The sequence below is a fragment of the Alligator mississippiensis genome, chromosome 1 (genome assembly GCF_030867095.1).
Source record: "Alligator mississippiensis isolate rAllMis1 chromosome 1, rAllMis1, whole genome shotgun sequence".
In the NCBI taxonomy this organism is placed as follows: Eukaryota; Metazoa; Chordata; order Crocodylia; family Alligatoridae; genus Alligator; species Alligator mississippiensis.
In genome coordinates this window covers 40,761,387-40,781,197 of record NC_081824.1, presented here as the reverse complement: position 1 = coordinate 40,781,197, position 19,811 = coordinate 40,761,387, and the positions used below count along the sequence as shown (strand labels likewise).

At 41.5% G+C, this 19,811-nt stretch overlaps 1 protein-coding gene across 2 annotated transcripts in view; it reads left to right on the top strand.

The window, feature by feature from the left end:
• Positions 1–19,811, top strand: part of TDRP (testis development related protein) — a 51,635-nt gene that overhangs the window by 21,835 nt on the left and 9,989 nt on the right. For both annotated transcript variants that reach the window (XM_014610399.3, XM_059730044.1), the window contains one exon: positions 3,215–3,274. In XM_014610399.3, the coding sequence (XP_014465885.1) occupies positions 3,215–3,274 (60 nt within the window). The remainder of the gene's footprint in view (positions 1–3,214; positions 3,275–19,811) is intronic.

Below are 19,811 nucleotides of genomic sequence, written 5' to 3'. Positions count from 1 at the left end.
GTGTCCTGCGCCTCACTTTGCAGGAGGGTGGGCAGGAGGGTCTACCTCCACAACCAGGTCCACACCTTCTGCCTTCAGACCCTGCAGAGACTCCTGTACTGTGCTGGTAGCCAGGCAGCGTGGTGCCTGATTGCCTTCACCTTCCTTCACTGCCTCTGAGGGTTCTCATAAACTCTCCTACCTCTGGGGTCTCCCCAAACAAGACCTGGAGGAGCTGTTGGACTTTTGCCAGGACCTCCTCAGGGCCTGGTGGGTGGTCTGTGCTTGTAGCTACCCAGAGATGGTTGCCCAGGGTGCTGACCTCCTTGTAGAGCCCCTGCTGAAAAACCTGCAGCTGGTGGTGCCAGAGATGGGGGTGCCCTAGGTGCGCCGGAAGATGGTCTTGACCAAAATGACTCATATTGGAGACCTCCTGATCTCTGCCAGGTGGGGATGGGTGGATCTCTTTGTGTATGCTCCCTGCTGCTTCAGGAGGTGGTCTGCCCTGCCACCCTCTGCCCCTGCCTACACTCACTAGGTCCTGTGCTAGGGCATTCCCTGCCCTCATATCCCCCAGCTGTTCAGAGCTAGTTGTGGAGCTGTAGCCTTGGCAGACCCCACAGCGCCCTGGGGAATCTCATAATTTCATTTTAGCAGGCTGAGGGATACCAAGCTGGTCTGCCTTGAAACAGCGCACCACCGCCAGCTCTATATGTTCGTGTTCTTCACAGTCTATCATCCCATCTCCTGACAAGTGGTGGAACACCCAAGGCAAAGGTGGGGGCAGTGGTCCCTATTGGACAAGTCTGTGTTCCACTTTGATTCCATGAGCCACCAAGGACCTCAGCTGAGCTAAGTACAGAAAGTCAGAAAGCCTGAGGCTGAATCAATTCAGTCTTCACAGGTTTCTCTAAGCTGTGTAGATAGAACTGATAAGCAAGTGAACAGACATTCACTTTTGAGTCTGGAAATGCAGCCATGTGCCTGCAGTGGTTCAAGGCCAAAGCTGGAGGGGTGCTAGAGCATGCTTTCCTGCTCAGCTGGAGCAGATAGCTTGGGCCAAGGTTAGCCCACCCACCCTGCAAGGGGGTTGTTTTCAGGGGAGATGAAAAACATCCTGGGATGTTGGGGGACTTTCAGTTAACTTGAATCTAGAGGGGATCTGAGAGAGAAGTTCAGTAAACCAATTTGACCTAAATCAGTTAAGTCTGATACTACATCCATCCAGGTTTATCCTAAACCGGTTTTGGTTATTTTGAAAGCGGTTTATGTGCACTGAACTTTTGCTACGTTACAGATTTGAACAGTAGTTTTCTGTTGCTTATACTAGTTTGTGTAATTTCTGTCCCTGGACTTGGTGGCTTCTCCACAGAGCCATCACCACAGACCTGTATCTGGTGTGTTTTATGGAGACTCTCAGCACTTGCCCCTTTTGGCAATAGAGGGAGCTACCTTGAGTGCATGAGGTTGCAGCCCCTCTTGCACCTTCTCCAGAACCTCCTGCTGAGGTTTTGGCTATATTTCTCCCTACACCTTTGGAAGGAGGCTCTAGCCGGGGGGAACCCAGGCGAGTGTGGGGCTGTCTTCCAGTCTGTTCATGTCTCCAAGCAGAGTTTCATTGGTTGGTATCCGCAGGCTCCCTCATTTTGTTCAGGGGCCATTGGGCACTGGCTGGTGTAAATCAGTTGATGTATCCCTAGTGGCCTCCCTTATTAAGGTAGGCTTATAGTTTTTCGTGATGGGCCACAGCCCATAACTCCATGGCACATCAAATAGGTCTGTGTCACGCAACAGAGGCCGAGAGCAGATGCGGAAAGGGAGAGTGAATTTGGTATGACCAAAGATTTTTCTCCCCGCTGTTTTAGCTGGGATGGTCTAGTTAGGGTTGCTCCTGCTTTGAGCAGGAGGTTGGACTGCATGACCTCCTGAGATCCCTTCCAACCCTCATTTTCCATGAGTCTGTGATTCTGTGTGCCTGTTTCACTTGCAGTCTCCAGCAGTTAGGGTCTAGGAAGTTCTGATTCAGAGGCTGGATCCCTAATTCCTGTGCTCAGTAGCTACTGATGCCTCTTCAGCCAGATTCAAAAACAGACTGGACAAATTCTTGGAGAACTGTCACATTCTGCAACATCTGGTGGCAGTAAGTGCCACACTTCAATTACATACTACGTGGAAAAACCCCCTTCTTTTTATTGGTTTTAAACTTACTACCTATTAGTTTCATTTTATGATGCCCAATTCCTATATTGAGAGAGAATACAAGGAATGAGACATCACATTTATGGACAGGAATGTATTCCATTGAGGAAATGTAAATAAGTGGAATATTGCACGTGGAATTTAGTGAGGATGTTAGGGAAGATGTACAAAAAACTCCATTAGAACAAGTGGTCAAGATTAACTTTACTTTGACTCGGGGATAAGACTAGTGATAATATGGTGTAGAAGTACACACATGGCATGTATATAGGAGGTGTTTACTGCAGAGTTGACTAATTAATTCTTCAGTGAAATGTCACCATCTACACGTGCAGTGCTATTAGGATGGAGTAAACTAATTAACTCTGCTGTAGGATAGTACTGCTAGACACAAGTACTGTCCTACAGTGGAGTTACTTACTGTGCTGCAACACACATGTAGATGCTGATGGGGCTGGCAGGGACACAAGGGTGTCACACCCTTGGGACACCAGGTTGTCGCATCTGCTGGCTAGCCCTGCACTGAAGTACTCTCATGCCCTAGCCAACCTCTCTGAAGCATACTGAGCTGAGCGGAAGCTGTCTTGGGCTGGCAGGCTGACCCCCAGGGCTCTATGCCAGCCAGGGCTGCTCTGCACTTAACTAGAGAGCTAGTTTATGGGTTAGGAAAAGTACATATAGGTATGATATTGTAATCTGAAAAATACAGTAATCAAAAAAAGACTTCCGGCATATATCGAAGTAGAATTAGTAGAAAATTGTAAAATCATTACTTTCAAATGGATGATTATTTTTGTACTTATAATGGTTAAACTTTTTTTTAACTTTTCACATAAATTTTTGCATTGATCTGAATCACTTACTGCTTTTTTATAGGATATTTTGGTTTTGTTATATTTTAAGTTGAATATTATAATATAATTTGCCATGGAGATAGACTGAACAATAAAAGCATCATGTTATGCTTGTTTTAGTTTTTTCTACTTGCTTGCTATCCAACTAGAACTGATTGAACTATCTACATTTTTTTTTTAAGAACGAGGATCAGTTTCTTCATGATGAAGTTACATCTTCTGTCTCACAACTTGCAACAAAGGTAAATATTTTTTCTTTATGTATGTAATGAAATTTGTTTCATTGTTTAGTTAATGCATGTTAAGAATGTTCATATTTTTCATGTGTACCCTAAACTCGGTGTCCAGGGATGTTGGATTCCATTGTTTTATGTGACACCTGGCAATCATTTTTTGTTATTCTGTATGAAGTGATATGTTTGTTTTGTACTAGATATTGCTTTGCAAGCATTTGTAATGTATTTATTATTTTAGTAACTTCTTATAAGAGTGTATAAAAGAAAAATATATCTTTTAACAACTATGCAGTCTTAACGTTTTCATCCAAAGTAGGAATGATGGGAATAACTGAGATAGAGGACTAAGGAATGTTTCTGATGTTAGCCAGAACAAGCTATGAAAATGTATGAAAAATATTATCGTAACTATCATATGCAACTTTCCTAGTTCAGCTGGCTTCTGACTACATATTGAGGGATCCTATTTTACATCTCATTCAAAAGCAAGTTATTTTAATTTCTGCAGCCAGTTTTTATTTTTCCTTTTTTTCTCTCTTGTTTTTCAAACACCCTAAACATGCATCAGGTTAATGTTCTTAAAATGCATTAAAATAGCAAATGATGTTGGTATTAACTGTTGTATATAAGAACTTGTTTTGAAATTCCATGTGTATTATTATCAATATTAAACAAAGCATTTAAATAACTGCATTAGTGTAAGAGGTACCATATTCACCCAAATCCAAAATGACCCTGTATTTAAGATGACCATTCCCTAATAATTGGATTCTAGTTGTGGAAAGTTATAAGAAATTTGCACATCTTCCATGTATAGAATCTAATTATTGGGGGGCTGTCTTAAATTTGTTCCCTTCCCGCATACTGCTGCAGTAGGGAAAGCAGTGGCAGGGGGACAGACAGGTAGTAGAGGGGAGAAGCAGGGAGGTAGATAGGGAGGATCAAGCAACTTGACTCCTGTCCTGCCGCTTGTGCCTGTTTCTTCCCTCAACCCCTACTTTACCCTTGCACTGATGGAGCCTGTGGTGCTGGAGCAAAGGTAAGCGGGGGAGGGGGGCAGAGAAGGCTGTTAGCAGCTGCTCTGTGCCTTCCCACTTTGTACTTGATTCCAAAGTGAGGGATTTTCCCATGTTAAATGGGGTAGGAGGAAGCTAGTCTTGAAATCAAGTAAATATGGCACTTTTCATTAATTTTGTATCAAGGTAGCCTCCATTTGTCCCACCTGTTCCTCTTTGTCCCATCTTGATACATGATGTTTTTTTACTATAACAAACACTTCAGGATATACTGTAATTGTAATTTTGATTAATGTAAATATGGCAATAGAAACGTAGACTCTCTGTATCAAAAGGTAAGTTTTAATGATTTTCAGGCCGCACACTAGACTTTAAATGCAAATAACTCTTTAAAAATTGGTTTATTTTATTTTGGGACTTGATATACTGTTAATTAGTTACCTTTAGTTTAGTTTTCAAGAAAGATTTTTCCAGTTAAACCAGTGTACTGCAATTACCATAAAAACTTTTTTTTAACCCAACCCCCCACCTCACAGATATATGAGAATGTCTTGGCGACTTTGATTCCCTCTTAATTGCCTTATTCTTCAACTGTTAGCATCTGAAACATTTAATTTCATTATCTGGGTAATCTAAACTTTTAAAAACCCTATGATGCAGTGACGTTCTGAACTTTTTGGATGCTTGCTAAGAAGTTAATGAATTACACATATTGAGAGGACTGTTCATGTATTTTATGAGTCCTCATACTGAGGTAGCATAATTAAGGACAATGAAGCACAGCTGGATTTTTGTGACCCTTGCAAGGTATGACTTCATTACAGAGAGAGCTTGACAATACCACACAGGGGAAACAAAACTGCTACCCAGCATTGGAGATGTAAATCAAAGCTAGCTGTCTAAAAGGTGTAGTTTAGCTTGTAGTTGTAGACCCTGAGCTTAGCTTTCACTCAGGTGGGAAGTTCCCTTTGCAGAGAAGACTTAGGTGAAACCACTGCAGTGCTGAGTTTTCCAGTGTCCTACTCTCAGTTCTTCCTGATGGAAAAACACAATTGATTGTAGCATTTCATAATCTTTAGACACATGAGTGAGTGCAGAAACTGACCACATTATAACAAAGGTTAATGTTTTTATGTGGAGATACTTTGATCTGGGGTAAGCTAACCTCGGGCTCAGACTTGGGACTCAGTTGTCTGAATTAACTGTGCAGCAAAGATAAATCCATTGTCTCTAATTGGTCAGTCTTAGAAGAGTGAGAGAATGCAGCAGGTTTGTGAGATGCCTGTTTCATGTTGAGTTTGGAATGGTGGGAATTTCAGATGAAGCCAGATGGTAGGTCAGAAAGAGCAGAAGAGCTAAAGTTTGGCCAGTTGATTGAGTCCTGAAATGTGTTTTGTCTTTTTGGGGTTCTTCAAATAAAAAGTATTTTTAATTTGTACTTGCATTTAAATTCTTGTTTAATATCTGCAATAAATAGAGACCTACATAATTCATGGGGATTGCACCCTGATTTCATAGGCAGAATGTGGGCCTGGGCAGCTGTTTCGCAGGCAGCAGGCCCTCCCCACGGCTCTGGCTGAGGGGACTGGATGGCCCTGCCACTTGTTGCTGATGGGTTGTCTGTCATGTGGCTCAGCCCCTTGCTGCTGATTGGTGGAGAGGGACAAGGCTACATGACAGACATCCCTAGCAGCCAATCAGTGGTGAGAGACAGGAGCAGCAGCCATCTTGCTGGGAGCCCTTCCTGGGACTGCCCTCCCCATACGCCCCTTTCCCATCCTGGAGAGCTGCTGCAGCTCTCAGTAAATTTTTTTTTCCCCTGTGGATTTCATAGATTCATAGGTTGTAAGGCTGGAAAAGACCTTGGAAGATCATCAGGTCCAGCCCCCTGCACCAAGCAGGAAAGACAACTGGGGTCAGGAGACCCCAGCAAGGTGGCCGTCCAGTCTCCTTTTGAAGATTTCCAGGGTAGGCAATTGCCCCACCTCTGGTGGGAGCCTATTCCACAGGCTGGACACCCTAGTTGTGAAGCAGTTTTTCCTAATATTGAGCCTGAAATGGTCTTACAGGAGTTGGTGACCATTACTCCTAGTTTTCCTCAAGGGTGCCCTGGTGAACAGTTGTTCACCTAGCCTTTGATGCATTTTTGTAGGTATTGCCTGGATTTCGCGGAATCCGCAAAATCGCAAATTTGTAGGTCCCTAGTAATAAAGCTAGCTGTATTTATTATGAACAATGGAGAAAGCAATGTTTTATAGTCAAGGTGTTTTACTATTATTAGATCCTGTTCCAGTTGCTTAAAACTTTACCAAATTTTAATTTGAATCTTTTTGCATCAGATTTTTTTTTGTCTCAGGCTGACTGAGTCAGGAAGGTTTTAGAACAAACAGTTTTGACTTCAGGAAAGAAATGAATGGGCTGTTCTAAAAAAACACAAAAAACCCCTTGTTTTCATGGGATACTCTAGAGCAGTGTTTCTCAATCCATGTGTCGCAACTCAAAAATATGAAAGGGTTGCAAACAAACTTTAAAAATGGATTCTCCTTTACAGGAGAAAAATCTGGGAAACTGTGGCTTTTCCCTTGCAGGCTGTCAGAGGTCCAGCCTGCAAGGGACTGCTTGGGGACACTCCCTTTCCTTCCCCGCCCGCCCCACATACTGCGGGGGATGGGGTGGGGGCAATGGGTTGGGACTGAACATTAATGTTTACAAATGGGTCCTGGTACAAAAAAGTTGAGAACCACTGCTCTGGAGCATCCATCTTTTGTAGTACAGCCTTCACATTTGGCTGAGTAGTCAGTTTGATGTCAGGGATGTGATTTTCATTGCATCTGAAAATCCATCTAAATCTGCCTAAGTAATAAGCCTCTGAAAAATCTCAGCTCATGCTTGCTGCTAGAGATTTGTTAGAACTTAGCAGGTAAATAAGACTGCTTGCAATGAACATGTTTCATCCTGTGAATAGTGCTGTACAGAGCAAAAGTCCCCAGGTAATTGTTTAGCTTGTGCTCTTGATGCCATCCAGCTGGTGTCCAGGCAGTCGGGAAGAAATGGCTGGAGTGCATTGAGAAGTATAAATGGAGACTAACTGCCCAAGGAGATTACTTTTCCGGTCAAGTCAATGATCCCACATATTTTACTCTTCTGCCTTGAAGCCTTGCTTGCCCCTACCTGCCATATATTTCTAGGACTTTGTCCCAAGTCTGACATCACTCAGCATAGAATTCTTTGAGGTCTTCATATATTGATAACGTCCATTGTGCCATCAGTTAAATAGTTGCATTTAAAAATTATACTTTCTATGAAGGTTCATTTTGTACTCAGAATCAGAATTCTGTGTAGCATCTCTTTCAATTATTTTTTTTTTTTTTTTAGTTGATTCGCCTTTTCAGTACTTAACTTGCAGAATTCTTGGTCGGGTTTTTTTAAACGCGATTCTTATTTTTATTGCTGTTAAGTTTGTTTTTTTAAACGGAAAGTCTGGCCCTCTGGCCGAACTTAATAATGAAATGTATATCTACATGAGAAAATTGACTTAAAAGGAACTTCTCACATGCTTTTTTCCTTCTGTGTAGAATGTTGTGTTTCATCTTATTAACTAAGGTGCCTGATAACTATAGAAATCTAGCATATAATGCATAGATACAATGCATTGGTAAAGCATGCTGGTTAAAAATATGTAGTATTTCTTTGCTTGTAGGAATTTATTTATTTGTGGTAGCATGCACTCAGATGTCTAAGGACATAAGGTAGACATTTCCTACTCTTAGAATTTTACAGTCTAAGGACAAAGTTATAAACAGGAATAAATAGACACAGGTGTGAAGAAGGAGGTAATAATAGGCAATTGCAGTTTAGGTAAAAGCCAGTCTGGATCATTATAGGTAACATGGCAGAAGATCTTTTAAGAAAGACGTAAGAGTAGAATAGGGATTATTTAGCTGAAATTAAGGAAATTGTACTTTGCATATAGGGCTATAGGGGAACAAAATAAAGGGTGAAGGAGAACCTACTGGATGGGTGGATGAAGTTGGAAGCATTGGCAGAGTTGAAAGAGTTACAGAAGCAACAGACAGCTTAGTTACAGATATGTAAATGTCATCCTTTGCATGTTCTTCCTGAAGTGACTGCTTGTGTTCCCATTGTTAACCCTTGCCAATAAAATAGCCTAAAAAAAAGACTACTTCTGAAGTTGAGGATTTGGCCAGCTGAAATGGAGGAATCTGTTCTGGGGGGCTTGCCCATTGTGATAATCAGGAGAGGATGGTTTCCCAGCCACCTGCCAGATATTTAATCATCAGTCTTATTGATTCTGACGAGTAGAAGGATTGTCTGGGAGCAGGTGTGTTCTTTAATTGTCTGAAGTGGCAGATAAGGTGAGGAAAATAAGGTTTTATGGTTGGCAGTTCTGAAGGGGACGTTCCTTATTCCCAGTGGTTTACCCAATACAGGTTTGATTTTTCACTGCAGTATTGAACTTGACAGGGATTTTCTCTGATAGGTTTCTGGCTTGTTTCTTAGAAGCACTTTAAGAACAGTGGACTGTAATCTACATGGCAGATCCTTATTCCCATGGTCCGTCTTTTAAAGTTACCCTTTAAATGAAATCCTGAAATCTCATGTTGCTGTACTAGTCTTTAATAAAAGTCTTTTTTTTATTTGATATCTTCAGTTGGACTGTCCTGCTCTTAAATGGAATCCCTTTAATTTTAAAGGTCAGTTTTTGAATATATGACTTTAGCTCAGTGGTTCTCAATGTGTTTAGACTCAAGGCACCACTCAGAAAATGCTAGCTCTTAGTTTCCTCTTATTTTCTGACTACAGAAAAATACTAGTGCATTTTTCTGTTGCAAAGAAGTCAGAAAGACGACAGGTCAGAATGTTGTCAACATTTAGAATCCTGTTTCATATTTTTGGATTTATCTTGTGAATCATGTTTATGCACCTCACATTGTATGGCATCCCACAGCACCCTTGAAAGAATCTCAAGGTATCCCAGGTTGGGAATCACTGCTCTAGTCTAATGATACTAGTAAGTTTTAGACAGTGAATTGTTTCCTTTACGTTTGAGCTGTGAAACAGCCTTCGAACAGGCTTGGAATATTCAAATCACCTTATTATCCTTATCATTCAATTTTTTTCCCTCTAAATACTTAATGTAAAATTCCTATATAGAGAGAGTACTTTTGACCTTCATATCGAAAGTTAAGAATTGTAAACTTATACAGAGTACACTAAGTACAGAGTCAAACTAAGTACGGAGTCAAAAAGGCCGAAGCTGAATTGATTTAATCTTCGCAGGTTAGTCTGAGCTGTATAGATTGAACCAATAAGCTAGTGAACAGACATTCAAAAGCCAGGGGGCACTAGTGCATGCCTCCCTGCTCAGCTTGAGCAGACAGCTTGGGCCAAGGCTAGCCTGCCCACCCCATGATGAGGGATTGGTGCAAAGCATCCTGGGATGCTGGTGGACTGTGAGTTAACTTGAATCTGAAGGGAACTTGGGACAGAAGTTCAATAAACCAGTTTAACCTAAATTATTTACTTGTGATATTACATCCATCCAGGTTTATCTTAAACTAGTTTTGGCCATTTTGAAAGTGTTTTATGTGCACTGAACTTCTGTTGTGTTGTAGATTTGAACGGGTTTATGATCACTTATACCGGTTTATGTGTTTTCTGTTCCTAGCCAAAGACTCAATGGTGGTAACCTCATGGTTAAGGCCAAGTCAAATATTACTAGTTTAGCAGGAGCTTTACATCTTAATTTTGTCAAAAATATCATAAAATGACAAAATAGAAGCTAAATATATTTGAAAATCTGATTTAATATTTTCATTAAAGTTTGGGGTTAAACAGAATATTTCCAACATGACCTCTCTTTTGCAATTTTTCATAGAATTTTCTCATTTTTTAATATCTGTTCTTGGATCTTTGCTTTACAGGTTGCTCATATTCTAGTTAATAAAATATCTTTCATTGTAGGTGGTGTTTATATGAATCATAATTTTTCATTTTTTAGCTGTAGCTGAACAGAAATGTACCAGGCTATATCTGCTGTGTGTAGCAGTGACAATGTAATATGACACCACTAGACAATAGGGCAGGATAGAGATTTCCTTTAACAAATACCCTGGTAATTTAGGGAAAATCTCTCTGAACTAGGAAGTCAGCCTAGGGTTTGTATTCTCATGCTTTCACTATAGAAGAAAGCAATGTGGTATGACCTATATTACAAATAATTTAAGAGTACCAGTGAGTTTTTTTTCAAAGTACATTGATTCTCAACCATGGTGCTTCAGCACCGTGGAGTACCTTGAGATCCATTCTGGGGTGCCACAGAGTGCCACTCAAGGTTAGCATTGTTATGTGTGGACACATGATTCACAAGAGTCAAAGATGTCAAATAGGAAACCATGGTGTTTAAAACACTCTGACCTGTTGTGGTCATTTTGAGTTCTCTGCAGTGGAAGAATTGCTGTTACTTTTCTGTAGGAAAAGAAAAGCGAAACATAAGAACTGGCATTTTCCAAGGGGTGCCTCAAGTCTATTGAAGAATGCCTTAAGTCTAAGACATCTGAGAACCACTGGCATAGCCAGTTAAAAACCTAGGACTCCAATATACTAGGGATACACTGATAAAGATTTTTTTGGCTAATACCGATGGCTGATATCCATCCGATAGCCAATATGCAGCCCAGTAGCTTGGAGAGCAGCACTGGGGTGGTAAGTCTGTGGTGGGGAAGGGGCATGGGATGGCAGATTGAGGCCTCATGGTGAGGGAGGAAATGGGGCAGGGGCAGGCGCAGCCCAGCTGGGGAGAGCAGGGTGTGGGACGGAGCCATGGGAATCTTGTCGAGGGGGCATGGGAAGGGCAGGGTGGCCGCTGTGTGGGGGCAGGCATGGGGGGCATGTGCCCCCTGGATTTGTGCATGGGGTGAAGGTGTGCTGCCTGCTGTGGGCTCAGGGCCAAGGGCTGCACCGGCCTCTTCCAATGGGGGTCTGGGCTGGGGCTGTGCTCAGAGCAGGTGGGGGTGGGGCAGGGTGGGCGGCAGTGCTGGGAGGGGGGGGATTCTGGGGGGCTATGGAGAATTTTGGGGTGGCCATAGCCCACCTGGAGCCCCTCCACCCTGCACCGCCACCTGCCCTGAGTGCAGCCCTGGCCCAGCCCCCCCGTTGGGAAGAGGCCAGCGCTGTCCCTGGCCCCGAGCTCTCAGCAGGCAGCCTGCCCTCTCCCCATGCACAAATGCAGAGGGTACATGATGTCCCACCTTCCCTGATGGGGGCACACGCCGGCCAGGAGCTTTCCCCCCATGCCCTCACAGGTGCCCTGGACAAGCTGCCCATGGCTCTGTCCTGCCCCAGCCCCATTCCTTCCTTCCCCATGGGGGCCTCAATCTCCCTCTTCACACACCTCTTTCCCCAACAGACTTACTGGCTGGATGCTGCTCTCCAAGCTGCCGAGCTGCATTCCTGGCTGCATGTGTGCTCTGGCTGGGTGCACGCACGCAGCATTTATCGGTGATATTGGCTACACCAGTCAAAAAAGCTGCAATTGCTGATCATGTCTATTTTTCCTTTTATCAGTGCCAGTCCAATATGGACTGATATATTGGTGCACCTCTACAATATACCTAGACTGCACACAGACTTGGTACATGGTGCTTTGGTTAGTCTGTCTCTAAGCACTTAACCATACTCTTCAAGATCAAGTGCCTGAGTACTCAATATCTGGTTGTCAGTATTCTACTGTTGTCTAATGTAATTGTGTAAACCACTAGGAAGGCTTGCATCTAGTGCTGTTCTAATACCTGAATTTATGAGAGGCAAGCAACTACTTCTAGAGGTCAAGTGGTATATCTGGTTTGGACTTTTCATGGTTTGTATACTTCATTTTATTTGTTTGAAGAGATAGTCTGGTTGTGTGAGAGACCAGATTTTAACTTTTCTTTTTAGAAAAACTGGTTAATTTAATTCAAACAGTTGGTATATCCTGTAATACAATTATAAACTTCAGAATAATTATAATCTGTAAATTCTGGTAGTGTGCAAAAAATCAGTTGTTTTGTCAGTTGTCATCTCTGCTTCTCTTTCCCTGGTCCTGAGAACCTACCATTTAATTATACACTGGACTGGTGTATATCTATATGTCCTATGGAACAAGTACAGAGAAGCTTTTGTTTAGTGGTAGTAAAGGTTGTAGCAGGACACATCTCATGAATTTAAAACCTAGCAAAGTATAGGAATAACATGTTAAATGCGTTCCTTGTAAATTCCAAATTCTCTCTGCCATTTTCAAAGCACTTCAGGCCTCTGTAAAGCTTTCACTTCCACCTCCAGCAGGTACCAAAAAGATACATACCTGAGCTTCCTCAATCTTACATTATAGCCTAAATCAGTCTTAACAGCAGTCTCAGATGCTCTTCCTCTGGTACTCCTCTACTCAGTGTTTATATAATATTGGTTCCAACCTTTTCCTTTTCCTGGACTACAACTTCCTCATTTCCTGTCTTTCTTTCCAGCTAATCCCCTCTTAGCAGAAAAGCACAGAAAGGGTTTCTCTAACTAAGCAGAAACAACAAAATTTAGAAATAGCAGGACTTAGAATCATAGAAAATTAGGGTTGGAAGGCACCTCAGGTGGTCATCTAGTCCAGCCCCGTGCTCAAAGCAGGACCGTCCCCTGCTAAATCATCCCAGCCAAGGCTTTTTCTACCCAGATCTTAAAAATGCTCTAAGAGTGGAGGTTCTGCAATCTCTCTTTGTAGCCATGTTCCAAATTCACCATGAAATTCATGTAAAGCATTCAAAAGTCAGGAATCGAAAGTTAAGATGGAACCATAATTCTTTAACTCTGCTCCCTTGTGTTATATAATGTATTGCAAGAGTATTTTGAGCCATCGTGTTGTTCATTCTCATTACTGATCTCTGCCTTTCTTGACCCCATTTCTGTTTGGATTGTAAACTCTTTAGACCAGTGACAGACTCTCATTCTGTGTTTCTAGTGTGACTTGCTGTGGTCCTCGGTTTTGGTTGCCCCATAGCACAGTTCTAGTAAACATGAGTGTTAGTTGTATTAACAGATCATCAGATCAGACTGACATGCATTCCTTTTGTTTAGGAAGTTATTCTGTCATAACATTGCTGAGATCTCCATTAGGTTTGTGCATGAGAGTGTGAGTTTAAGTTGGAGTACACATTGCTTTTTACTGTCTGTTGGAAGTAGAAAGAAGAGCAGGGTGGCACCTTAGAAACTAATTCATTCAGAAAATACATAAGTTTTCATAGGCCACATCATACTTCATCAGATGCTGTGAATGGACTTGCAGACAGGTATCAAGTAATTTAAACACAAGGGATAGGGAAAGGAGGAAGAAAGGGTAGGGGAAGGAAGTACTGCTCGGCGATATGACAATGGGGTGGAGAGATCAAAGAGTATAAATAAAGCAATTAAGCCATAGTGGACGTAAGGGTTATAAAAGCTAGCTCATCCATAGTCTCTCTTGAGACCACAGCCTTAATACATTTTAGGAATTTCTTTTACTCACTAGACATGGATTTTTTTTGTTTTATTTATTTATTTTTTTTAAGTCCCAGCATTCGGACCTGATTCTTTCACTTAAATAATCTGAGTGGTAGTTAGCTATGTTAGCTTGATGTTAGGCAGAAGGCAGGGTAGTGTGGACCTTAATAGATTATCTTGTTCAGAGAGGCATGAACTGTAATAGTCTACATCCTACCACATAGTATCTGATTAAGTAGGCTGTAGCCTACAAAAACTTTTGCCTCTAAACAAAGTAATCTATAAGGTGCTGCCCTGACTTGTGCTTAAATATTCTTGGTAAGTCTGATTTCTGTTTAGTTACCTGCAAGGCATTCCAGTACCAGCCTAGGCAAGAGTTTCAGTAAAATTATTATATTCATTTTGTTGGATGCAAATTTTTTTTAATGCAGACTAAGATAGCAGTTTTTAATATGAAAACACTAAATAACCTTTGGAGGTTTATCCTAAATGGTTAAAATGTGTTTCTGTTAAAAGATAGCAGGAAATGTAATCAAATATATTTGGAAGACATCTGTTACAAAACTGTTACTATAGCTAAATATCTACTAAATACACAGTTGCAAATCTTTGAACATGTACATTGCTATGTAAAGGAATAATTCTATGAAAAGAATGCTATGTTGTACAGAGGTAGAAAGTTTTGCCTGTTTTCTATCTTGACCTGTACATTTTATCTGCTTGATATTTGAAACGATGGTAAATTTTTAGAAATATAAGTCTGTAAATCATCAAGTATCAAGTTTAGTGAAATTAATTTATTTACAGTGAAAATGTAGCACACTGGGATTTTTGCTAAGTCATTACCAGGGTTATACTGGGAAAATTACAGCATGGGAAAAATTGTTCTTTGGCCTCCTGGTTATTAGACGAGACGATTGTTGGAGGAGTTCTTAAAACAATGTAAGCGAGATTAGGGATATGGAAGTTGTAGCTTTGTATGCCAGTTCCGGATGCAGGTACAGTGCTGATTGGAGGTGAGTCTGCAGAATTCCTACCTTCACATATACACTTCATATATGTCACCTATAATTTAGATTAGGTTACCTTTCTGCATGCTCAATTGCTGTTTTCAGTGAGCTAAGGGGAAATAGTTATTTTATATATGAAGAGCATGAAGGAATTCAGGGGATAGATATTTGCTATGTCCTCTTTTTAATGGTTAGTGTGCCAAAATGGCAGCCCCAGCCTCAGTGAGGCATAGTGCAAGGAGCTATTATTAGGTAACTCTCCTATGCTTGCCTCTACTCTCTCCTGGCCCTTCCCACCCTCCCCTGCCACCCCCACTCTCAGGTGCTTGGCGCAACACCCCCATTACCTGTAGCCCAACCCTTCCCTTCCCTTCCCCACAATTTCTGCCCAAAGTGCAGAAATCACTACGTATGCCTTTGGTAGCCCTTCCCAGTCTGTCTCTATGCTAGGTGCATGGGGCAGTTTAATCTGGAAGTGGCAGGGCCCCAGTTGAGAACCACTAAGGTAAACTGAGATGATAGAACAATGGTTCTTACCAGGGTGCTGCCAAACTCAGAAAAGTTATGGAGGGTTGCTCTGAATCTAAAAACATTGAGAACCATTGACCCTAATCGGTCAGCTTTAGTGACACAGGAACGTGTTAATAGGATTATGCCTTTCCTAGTGAAGATTTGGAGTGAGAATGGTCTAATCTCCTTTAATTGTTTGAATACTATGTACTACTTTAAAAAGTTATACAATAGAACCTGGATTCTTTGCAGGGTTTGATTTGTAAACTAGCCAGGATATATAGTTGCAGCAAAACAGCTATGCGGAACTGTGGAGGTACATTAATTGTTTTCTGTGGCTTTTATTTAAAGGGAAACGCTACTTTAGTCAGCTGTGCAAAACTGCAGTGGTGCTTCAGTTGACTAGAGAAGTGGCATGCTTTAAAGAAAAAGCTGTAGGAAACAGTTGAATGGCTTGTTCTTAAATTGGCAACCTATCACAAACTAGGGAATTATGAACTATCTGCATATAAAAAGTTCTACTTCAGTTCACAGGACTGAATGAGTAAACCATGTAATCAAGTATTTTGTGTAATATTGTTTTCCCTGAGGGTGTCATTTGCTGTGTGATTGTTTCTGTTTGTTTGACACAGCTCACAGATGGTAAATGTTTGCCATACTCTTTTTTTTTTTTTTTTTTTAATTAAAAAAAACAAACCCAAAACTGTTTTGTGGTAGTCTGTTTTTGCTGTATGTGTTTGCTACATTGTGAGGATACACAATTAGAGCTAGCTCTTTTTTGTTTTTTATTTTGCAGAAATGTTGCATCTGTGTATGTCTACCTAATCTTTAAGTATTCAACTATATGGATGAATAATTTCTGAATTAATTTACATGTAAGAATATTTAATGATTTAACTCTGCTTATTTGATTCTTATAGTTAAAAGACACATATAAGCAGCTGAAGTCTGGGAGAGTGTGGCAGTATTTAAGGTTTATGTTCCTGTTGGCGGGCTTTAGGCATTGATTTGTTCTGCATGCTCAGTGTTGTGCATCTCAGTCCTAGGTATCTAAATTTCCCTGTTTTTAAAGTATAGATGACTTCTAAGCACCTTCCCTGGATTTGTGAATTCCACTTCGGGAGCTGGGTACCTACCATGTGCAGGCAGGTAGCTCAGCATTCCCTTGCCTATGTTCCTTTACGAATCTCATTTTGTAGTTGTCTGGTTCTAGGTTGGATCCAGTATGCTTTGTCTGTGTTTTTCAGGTGCCCTATCTTTTTAGTGTAGAGATCATTACATTGTAACATTTGAGAATGTATACCTCCAAAAGTCAAGGAATCAATACTGGGACATAAATGCGTGTGTGTTTAATTTTAATCTGTAAACATATAGAATAGAGAGGGGTTACAGTAGCTCCAGTAAAGAACAAGAATTGACTTTCTACCTTTTTAATACGTGCTGAGGGACGCTGGTAGAATTTTGTTGGGTTTTATGGGAATTATATGCTGTGATAAAAATACATTTTTGCAATGATATGGTGTTAAAAGAGTTTACTTGCTGCTTCTCCGCCACAACTAATAATAGCAGTGTAGTAATAGCAGTGTACAAGCTAATAATAGCAGTATAGGCAGCTTTCATTACTTTCATAAAACATACTGCTGTATATTATGAAGTATTATAAAAAATTAAAACTAAATTACAGTTGTTAGCAAGTGAATGATGATACATCACACAGTATGCTTTATTTTTTTTTAATTGACTTGATAATTGGCAACATTAAATAATTCATTTATGTAAATTAGTGTGTATTCAATGAAGTTTTATCTTTTACGTATTAGAATTTATCATGTGCTGGCCCAAGTAAGCCATGAAACATTTACATGGAACATACTAGCTGAAGAACTAAATCTTTAAATTAGGCAGAGAAATGGCAGTGCTGCTATTTTCTCACTTTGCAAAGACCAAAGAGCCCTGTCTAATCTAAAGCAGCAGAACAATGAGTTTGTAATATATATTAATGGTATATCTCTTGTGTTGCTTATAGTACATTTACTTTTCTTGGTCTCCTTCCTCTGCTTTATATTGTGTTCTCTATTGTGTGTCCTTTATTTTGTTTTTTCCCCTTACCCTTACTTATCCCAGTCATTGTCAACCACTCCTGCACACACGTACGCCTGGCAACTTTGCTCACACATACTTAGTACTTGAAGACCAAGTACAGACAGTGAAAAAGCCCGAGGCTGAATTGATTCAGTCTTTGCAGGTTAGTTTAAGCTGCAGAGATTAAACTGAGAAACAACTGGACACGCATTCACTTTTGATTCAGGAAACGCAGCCATGTGCCTGTAGTGACTCAGGCCAGAAGCTGGGGAGCACAGCTCTCTGGCACATAGCCAGCATGGGCTGTGTGTTTGCAGCATCTTCTTGCTGCCCCCGAGGTCTCTGCGATTTGCAGTCCAGAATCAGAGCAGCAGGACTCTGTAGGGTTTCTTATCACTTCCTCTTCCTGCTTCCAGGTACCTCTGGGATTTGTGGTCCATAGTCACAGCCAGCACTAAGGTTCACTAAGTTTAGCAGGGCAGCTCTGTGCTCAGGGGAAGGTAGGTTTAATCCCCTGTCCCTAACTGGCTTTATTTTAAACCAGTTTCAGCCATTATGAAACTGATTTATGTGCACTAAACTTCTGTTCTGTTACAAGTTTAAACCAGTTTCTGATGACTTAAACCAAGTTTATGTGTAACTTGCGTCTCAAGCTGAAATGCACCAGTTGCCTGCCAGTCAAAGGGCTGAGCTAACAAGTTGGACAACAGTGGAAAAAAATGGAGGGTCCTGGGCAATGGCTGGAAGGAAGGTCTTTGTGGTATTAGGAGTGTACTGAGGTTCCTTCTAGAGCAGGGGTTGGCAATGTGTAGCCTGCGGGCCAAATCCAGGTTGCAAAAAGATTTGAATCTGGCCTAGATTTTACTAACAGTGCACTGATCCTCTACTGCTGTCCAGACATCCAATCTGGCCCAAGATTGGTCTTTCAGGGTTGCCTTAACGATCTCCTACTGCCTCCCCAGCTGTCCCTGTTCTCTGCAGAACTGCTCTTTTGCTCTCCCACTGCTGTCTCTGTTAACCATCGCTGACAAATTAGCTGCTTCAAATGGCTCGGCACGTTTTGGCAGAGGCTGCAATTAGAGGGGTGAGAGAGCAGCTGCAGCAGGTGATCCCTAGCCTGTCCATTAGTAAAAGGTTGCCAACCCCTGTCCTAGGGAGCCTTTCTTGGATCTTGTTTAAGATCTAGGTTATTTCATATTGAATTCTGCTTAGCTGGCTACTGAGTAAATTTGAATTGACTTTCCAGTTTCTTCAGTTACTGAAAGTATGAATGAGGTGGGGGGTTAGGGGGTTGTGTGTGTGTTTGTTTTCCCCTTAACCTCATATCCTTATCTCAGAAATACTGGGGGGGGGGGGGGGGGGCGGCTTTGGTTGGAATTGTTTCTCTATTTATGCAACCTCCTTTTATGTGGTGTTCATAGTTTCCTAGTGAACAGCTCCACTGTTGTCTGTGGTGCCTTTTGAAGACCTGCTGAAGCTGCAGCAACAAAATGAAAATCACCTAATTAATATCAATTTCAGGGATGGCCATGGCTTTGTAGAAAACAGCAGAGAAAATGGCTAGAACTTTTCATTTTTTTTTTTTTTTTTTTTTTTTTTTTTTTTTTTTTGAGAGGTACTGGAGCTGTTGCCAAATGTGGGAAGACACATTTTATGTTCCTCCGTATGCCTCAGGTTCAGTTTTCAAGGTCTGGGGGTTGGAAAGAAATGATACCTTTGTTCAATAAAGGCAATAAGCAGCAAGTGAACTACTTTGGTTATGTTTGGAAGAGTACTTTCAAAGCCATAGAGATAAAAGCAGGAAGTTACAGGGATAGAAGGATAAAAAGCCATCTCTGCAGCCTCCCCCTGCTTTCATGGCTCACCTTGTCAGGCTGCTGGCTCCATCTCTGATTTGAAGTAAAATAGTTTCTGGTCTCCAGTGCTTGTCTGGTAGGTACAATCACCAGTGCTTATGACTACCTAAGAAACTCCTGGGCTAAGTACAGAGAGTCAAAAATCCTGAGACTGAATTGCTTCAAGGTTTACAGGTTAGTCTAAGCTCTATAGATTGAACCAGTAAGCAAGTGACGGACATTCACTTGTGATCTTGGAAATGCAGGCACATGCCTGCAGTGGTTCAGGCCAAAAGCCAGGAGGTGCTAGAGCATGGCTTCCTGCTCTGCTGGAGCACACAGCTTAGGCCAAGGCTATCCTGCCTACCCTGGGGTGGGTGGCAGTGGGCTGAAGGGGGCTGAGGTGCAAAGCAACCTGGGATCCTGGGGGACTGAGAGTTAACTTGAATCTGTAGGGGATCTGTGACAGAAGTTCAAGAAACTTTTGTCATCATTGTCATGTCTCCAATCCAACCTTCCTATGTGGTCTGTTCCCAATATTCTGCACAGGCCACTGCTTCTGGTGTTG